General features: G+C 34.2%; 1 protein-coding gene across 1 annotated transcript in view; it reads right to left on the bottom strand.

Annotated features, from left to right (window-relative positions):
• The window catches only part of LOC106469967 (U4/U6 small nuclear ribonucleoprotein Prp4-like), a 33,832-nt gene that overhangs the window by 16,052 nt on the left and 9,482 nt on the right, over window positions 1–8,298 (bottom strand). Inside the window, 3 exon segments of the mRNA XM_013930486.2 lie at window positions 3,606–3,716; window positions 5,237–5,327; window positions 7,176–7,255. Coding sequence (XP_013785940.1) covers window positions 3,606–3,716; window positions 5,237–5,327; window positions 7,176–7,255 — 282 coding nt within the window.

Here is an 8,298-nt window from a genome sequence, read left to right as displayed (position 1 = left end):
GAAGGCTGATAAAATGGGAGTGAGCCCAGTGGAGAACATCCAAAGTTCAAAAACAAAGGTCCCATACATGTGCCCCCTTGACAGGAAATGTAAGGTACCAATGTGGAATTGTCTGAATGAATCATGATGATTTTCTCCTTCAATAGAGGTAGACTTTGAACCATTGCCCATTGGACAGCAAGGAGTTCTGAAATGTGGATGTCAAAGGAAGATTAATTGTCTGTCCATAGACCTTGGAATTCCTGACTATTGATACATGCCCTCCATCCCTGAAGTGAAGCATCTGTGAAAAGATGAACCTCAGGACAAGGAGGCAACAGAAGAACACCGATATAGTATTGTTCTGATCCAACCACCATTCGAGATCTAAGATGCAGCTCCTGAGTAAGGTGAATGGATGATCCAGGGGATTGGAGTTCAGCATAGCAAACACTGAAGGGATCACATGTGTGCCCATCCAAAAGGAGATTCAAGGAATGCCCACATTCCCAAAAGAGAGAGAACCATCCATGCAGTAGGAGAAGGAGATGTGAGTAAGAGCCTGACCACCCATTCCATAGCATGGAGCCTGATGGGAGTCCTCTGAGCCTGACTTAAATATGTGTTTAAAATAAACACCCAGATGGACAATGTATTGAGTCAACAATAGAATGGTTTCTTGGTTATGATAAGAATGCCAGCTTTGCTGGCTTCTGAAAGGAGAATCTGGATGTGTTGTTCCACCTACTGACGGAATGGTGCCAGAAGTAACCAGTCATCCATATAATGATGTGTGCACAGGCCCAAAGAATGAAGGCGACGAGAAAAAGCTTGTACAACTCAGCAGAAGACATATGGTGCAGATGCTGGCCAAAGGGCAGAGCTCTGAACTGCAGAACCTGACCCTTCTGCATGAAACATAGAAATTGGTGGGATGATGTAGCTATGGGAATGTGGAGATACGTGTTGCCAACATCAAACTTGTTCATCCACAAACCTGGTGAAAAATGCTAAAGTAGACTGAGAAAGAACTCAATCGTGAACCTTGGAAGATCCAAGAATTGGTTGAGACGAGAAAATCGATGATTGGATGCCAATTTCCCATCTTTTTGGGCACAATAAATAAATGGGAATAAAATCCTGGAAGAATGGGATCGACTCTCTCTACTGCCCCCCTTGACAAACAACTCCCTTATAGCCCTGGAACAAAGATCCACATTCCATGGATCTGTTGAAGGCAGAAACACCACAGATCGGGAGAATAAAAGGGATGTGAACTGAATGACCCACCTGATGATAGAACTTGGAGTACCCAGATGTCCAAAAAATGATGTAACCTCGCTCCCACAGACCCCCACCAGCATAGGATAGTCACCGATGCTGTTGGCAAGGATAAGGACAGAATCTATTGTGAGTACCAATAGAAAGAGGAACTGAAGTCTAGGGTTGGGACACTCGACAAGCAGTCGTGTCCAGACTTCCACCCTGCTGAAGAAAGTCAAGACGCCATCGATAACAAGGAAGAATGCAAACTAGCAACATCAAACTATGATTCCAATGCTTCTGGAATGCCCATAAACAACAAGAGATGAAGAAAAGGAGCTTCCTGTAATTCAAGGAGGGCAGCAGCAGGTAGATGAACTCCCTCCAACAAGGCATCTTTACTCAATAAGTCCCAACAACATACGAGCCAGGAAAAAAGAAAGAGCTGAAGCTGACAATCTGACCATTGTAGAAGTCAGCAAAGGACCCAATTTGTCCTCAAATTGATGTGGGGATTGCTGAGAGGCTTCCAACAAAAGTTGAAGGGAAGATAAATATCTCAGGACAGTAATGAGGGTCGGATGAATCCGAGAAAATAGTGATCTGTTCAAAGTGATCACAGGCTCCAGCCTGGAACTCCACATGTCCAAAAGAGAATCCAGTCTTTGGAAATCTAAATATACATCCTCCTGGCTGTGATTAGCCAACAAACATGGGGAATAAGGCATAGCTATCCCATCACGTAACTGAGTGGTAAACCTCCCAGCATGAACAGCAATATAAATTGAAGGAGGAAAATCTAAGTAGTCACCCTCAGACTTTTCTGCCACCAAGAAAGGAGCAGACTCAAAAGCAACCGGGGAAAGCCCCAAAACCTCACCGACTAACTGAAGAAAAGGAGCAGGAGGTGGTTGATCCAAATTGGCCTTGTGAGAAGCCAACCTAATAAAGGAAGGCACCAGAAAAAGCAAGTCCAAATTCTCACCAGAATGTCCTGGATCATTGGCAAAAGAAGCCTCAGAACCCCCAGTCCAAATATATGTATTCAACGATTCAACTCATGGACAGCCTAAACTGAGAGTGACCATTCCCCCGGACCATCGAGAGATGCTAGATAGCAGAGGTGAAATAGGGTAGGTTTGTTAGCCTCCCTACTGAAAACAGTGATCCTAGAATTCATGACCAAAAATGGTGTGTCGAAAACAAGTTGTTTTTTTTAATTTAGTAAAATATAATTGTACGGAAATCAACAAGGCGATGCTAAAATTGCAATTAAGGACATAAACAATAACAGCACTTCATTTAAGAAACCCGTGTCTAAATGCTTTGTCAGGAAAAAGTGATTACATTACATGAATGAGGTGCTTATATACCAGGATTGAGGGTGCATTGACGTATGTGGAGAATATCACAAGACTGGAACAAGCAAGAAAAAATCAGACCAATGCTTGGATGGAAGTCAACGAATAGCTATAGGTGTCAGTGGAGATATGTTTTGGAATGACTCTTAACTTATGCTTGAATTGGTAAGAAAGTACATAGCTAGGTAATTCAAATAATTATTTTGGCAAATCATTTAGTAATAAAAGGTTTATAAATGTTAATGTATATATATATATATATATATTTCTCCTTTTCTTGGATTAATATCCATTGACAAGTACGTGCTAGGATCAGTGTTTGCCAATACCCAACAGAATTCCTATTAAAATATGGGAGGGAGAGGAGTTAGAAAATTACTGGTTGAAATATCACGTTTTTATACAAAAAATAGTGCTAAATCTACAGTGACAAATACTAATGGTAGACATTTATGTTAGAAACTCTAGGAAAAACAATGAAATAATTCTTGAAATTCATCAAAATATTTTGAAAAAATATGGGACTTATTCTTTAATTTTTTTTCTGCTGAATGTGTGGAAACTCTGAAAGCTACAATTTGAAAAAACAAGAATGTAAAAAACTGGTTCTTAGGAAATGTATCATGATATGCATACTGTTGGGGTGCCAGCCACAATAAACCAGTAGAACTGCATATACCATTAATAACCAATTAATATAAAACCTTTAAGAACAATCACAGAGCATGTTAAAATAACACAGAAAATAATTATGAATCAAATGAGTACTGTTTTCATTAGCAACAGTCTAAAGAATCAACAAGCATAAAGGTATCAAAGCATTATTTTCATCATTTGTAAGAGTATTTCACTGAAAATCTTGAAGTCTTTAACATACAATTTACAGTGATGCTATTTTACAAACTTCTACAGTTTTAATAATTTACAGGAAAAACTATTTTTGAAACACTGCTTAAATGTTTTTTTTAACAATGAAAAATTAAAGAAACCTTATGAAGTTACATCAAAAATACTTTACCATGAGGCTGTCACCAGCATATTTGAGTTTGGACTAAACTGACAGAAAGAAATTGGTCTTGTATCACCAATTTGACTGCAGTTGATGTTTAACGTCTAAAATAATGTTAAAACAGTGCATATTAATAACCTCTTTAAGCACCATTTAAATATGCCAATTTGCTCAATAAATTGTCACAATACACGTCATTCCAACAATGAAATCTCAATATCTCAGTTTTTCTTAGTGTTGCACTAATGAATATCATTACAAACATAGTTTATAAAATAATCAAAAACACTTTTTGCATATTTAAAAAATAATTGCTTTCATAGTTTCATAAAATAATTTTTCAAATAATTTCATAAAATGTATGCAGTATTAATTCAGTCAAACAAACTAAATGTTTTTAAATACAACTGCGTTTATAACACTGTTGTTTTTTTTTTACTGATAATGGGTGGATCTAAAACAAACTAATAATCTTATAAACAACTAGTTGGTTAAATCTAACTTTTTTAAACGTAAAATTATGAAAATATATACCTATACAAAAATTAACTTAAAACAAGTAACCTTGATTCAAAACACAGGTATAATTTTTTCAAACCAATAATAAAAATGGAGACATTAGCATGATTTATTATCACCTAATTAAAGCTCAATAAATTAATTTGCATGTTTTTATTCAGAGTTATTAATTAAAGTTATATTATTGTCAATTAGTTTATGATATTTTGAAGCAAGTACCCAAAATATTTACCTAAGATCAATTAGAACCACCTGCCCATCTGTGTGACAAAAAATAGAAATGTGGACTCACAAAGGCACAGCCAAACCTCACTTACATAGCTATTCTTATTGGAATAAAATGAACAGGATATACAGTAACTTTCCTACTTACGTCGGGGATGTGTTCCTAGAAAATACAATGCTAGGCGGATCAACGTAAATGCGCTGCTATTTTCCCACTGACTTATGTTATAAAGGGAAGATGCATTCCTAGACACCCATACTTAACCTAGCCCAACATAAAAACATAGAAAATAAATAAATCAATACAAGACACTCATATTTAAGGGTTTTTAGAAAGTTTGATGCAAAAACAATCACAGGGAATATCACTCAATACTGGCCGACAGGACAGACAATGTACAACTGAGGCCGAGAGAGGTGATGGCAAGCTAGCTTGACCTGACTCCTAGGAGTGGAAAATCACCTGCACAGTGCAATTACTTATTGTCATGACACAGCATAGGCCTAGGCATTTGGTTTGAATATTCTGTTTTTGGCACATGCTGTGAAAAACAGCATTAAACCAGATTTAACCAACCTCTTAATGACCTTATATTAGATTGATGTAAATGGGAGAGATACTGGAGTTGTATATGTACATAATCTGTCTACTTTAAAAATGCTACTAGTAGACTAGTGTTAACTTGTTATAATACTGAAACAAAAATATTATTAAAAATAACGCAACAGTCTTGCAAGTCAAGCTTCAGAACCGGTCAGTAAAGTCTACTATAATTTATAGATGTTTCAACTATACACATCATCTATGATGTAATTTTATGTTCATTATCCTCAAAACCTATGAAAACTAAACTTTTACATTCTAATGTAACATTATTACCCTGAGTTTTTTATATAATTCTTGTCGCAAAGCTTTCTTCTGGGAATCTGAGGCTGCCTCTAGGTGAGCTCGCTGTAACCTTTCTTTAGCCCTGAAATAAAAAATATTTTAACAGAAGATGCACATCAAAGTTTTGATTTTATTAATGCTTGCATCTATGAAACAAATTACTTAGTTCTATGTACTTCATGATGTACACACATATGTGTATTTACTGCAATGAATAAATATGAAGACTAGCTACAAGAATGGAACCTACATCACAGCTTAAAAGCTTTTTTGTACCAAAAGAGTTTCAATAGGATTAATGCCTTAATTAGTAAAGTCACTGAAATAAAAACTACTTTGTCATGGAAATTTGTTGCATTATAAAATTTAAGTAGTTACGATCAAGTTCTGTAAAATTTCACAATAGTAACAACTATTTGTATTGGAAGTGAAAATGGTTAAATTTAAATGCCAAAAACTTTAGTTACAAAAAAATGACATAAAAGCTGTAATTAAACTTATTTTACAAAGAAAATGGACAAAACATATTTATTCTTACACAGTCATTTAACAATTGGTACTAAACTGAAGTGATTCTAAATACAAAAAGTAACACAATTCAAAAAACTTGATAAACCAAATTATAGTATTTTGGCACTTGTGTATAAAATCAAAATCATAAATAATATTCAACGTTAAACTGGTACACAATTAAAAGCATTTCATTTAGGCCTATCTATGACCTTCAAAAAGTTAACGACTCTACATGTTTCCTGAGGATGACGTTGTAACGTCAAAACATGTAGATTCGTCAACTTTTTAAAGGCCATACATATATTGTAAAAGTTAAAATTAATTTTGTTTTAAGTGAAAAAAAACTCATACATGAAAAGAGACTGAGATCAACTGAGATCAAATACACTTTATACAGTGCAGTATTATGAGACATTATTAATCTAGTTCAACACTAAGCTTGAGTGCTTATACAGGAATTCAATCCCTGTAGAAGGAACAGTGAAGATTGCCCATCAAACATTTTTGCAGTCAAAACAAACAGTTAATTAATTTTCTTTGTAATAGTTAACATATTGATTCAACTAATTCAAATGATTTTGTAGCAAAAACTATTAACCTACACTCGATCTCAGTCTCTTTTCATGTATGAGTTTTTCACTTAAAACAAAATTAATTTTAACCTTTACAATATAACTCGCATAATCAGCCAAATATTATCTCTTGCAAAGAGATAAAAACTGTAATTAAACTTATTTTCTAATGCACTTTAAGATTGCAAATTTAAACCATAAAACCAACATTAACTGTTGGTAATTCTATGGAAATGTATACTGTTCTAATGACTAAATCAAACTTCTTGCAGTTACAACATTCTGTGTTAAAAAGTATAACTAGTAAAAAAAAATCTTGATGTTTAATAATTTAATGTTCTGTATTAAATTATTCTGGCTTATTTTTCAAGGTTTAAACCAGTGGATACATCAGTAATAATCATAAAAAAGTACCAAAAACATTACTCTTAGAAATGAAACACAACAGTATTCTGTTTATATGTTGTAACTGATAAATTTACTTTATAATTTCTCAACAAAGTTTACTTGAATGTTACATGACCTCTTATACCATTAAAAACATTAAATGTATTTCCCTATAAAAAAAAAATATTGAGGACTTCATTATATTATAAGAAATTTTGAGCAAAGTAGAGTTTATTCAAACTTTGTTATGACAAAGTATGAAACTATTCACACATTCTTTTTTCAGTTTTATTGCTAATTTTTAGTTATATTAATTTGACTGGCTTCAATAAGATTAAAAAAATAAGACATCACAGCATCTAACAATCAAAGATAACTATAAAGATTTTGTATTTTTAATAATACAGTTTTAAATAAAATGCACCACACTCTCAACACTAAACTATGACATTACTTACCGAGGCACAGAATATTGTGCTAGCCAAAGCCTAGCCACCTTCAAACTCTCTGGTCCTTCATGGTACCATGTTGTTTCTTCCTATACATTCATAATACATACAACTGATTTAAAATGCAAGAAAAAGCTAATTAAACATAAGTTGTCTACAGTCAGTACTTTGAAAATGCCAGAGTATGTACTGGTACATTTGATGCGAAAATAACATGCTTGGTAAAACTATTAATGGTTTTCATTATTTACTATTTAAGTCTTAAAGTTGTACTTCATATGCCCTTTGATGTTAGATGTATACTACAAAAAACAATTACAATTTAGTGACAGCACTAAAATGTGTAAAATGTGGTCCATACAACATAGGGCATTAATTATACCATTATGTAAGTCATATAGGTAAGTATTAGGTCGTCAAGAAATTAATGTTGTTTTTTAGATGAAAAAACCCGAACAACTTATATATCAAAACAAAACATTTAGTAAATGAAATAGTCTCCATTCTTATTGATGATGTTTTTCCTTCTTACAATCAGGTTGTTAATGCCCTGATTAACGAAATCACTTGGCTTTGAAACAAAAAACATATCAATGTCCTCTTTAACACCTTCGACATCTGTATATGTTTTTGTTTTCCCATTAAGATGGTGTTGCAGTAAACGTAAAGGTGGTAATCTGATGGTGCCATATCTGGAGAATATGGTGGGTGGGGGAGAACTTCCCAACCCAACTCCATAATCTTCTGTTGCATCAAACATGCCACATGTGGATGTGCATTGTTGTGGAGAAGTAGAACACCTTTTCGATTGACAAGTGAAGGGTGTTTCTAATGAAGAGCGTGATTTAAACGTTGCAGTTGCTAATTATAGACCTCTTCATTGACAGTTCGCTGTGGATTGAGGAGTTTGAAATGAATTTCTCCTTTGATGTCCCACCAAATGCAAAGCATCACTTTCTGCAGATGGAGTCCAGGTTTTGGGATCTGAAGTGGTTTTTGTCATTGGTTTTAGCATTTAATATTTGCATAAAGAATCCATTTTTCATCACTAGTGAAAATTCTTTTCAAAAATGGTTCACGCTCATTACGCGCCAGAGGAGACAAAGCAACGTTCACATGTTGGAAACTATGA

Source organism: Limulus polyphemus, unplaced genomic scaffold, assembly GCF_000517525.1.
Source record: "Limulus polyphemus unplaced genomic scaffold, Limulus_polyphemus-2.1.2 Scaffold3748, whole genome shotgun sequence".
Lineage (NCBI taxonomy): Eukaryota > Metazoa > Arthropoda > Merostomata > Xiphosura > Limulidae > Limulus > Limulus polyphemus.
Note: the sequence above shows the minus strand (reverse complement) of the source record. Positions and strands in the feature narration are given on the sequence as shown.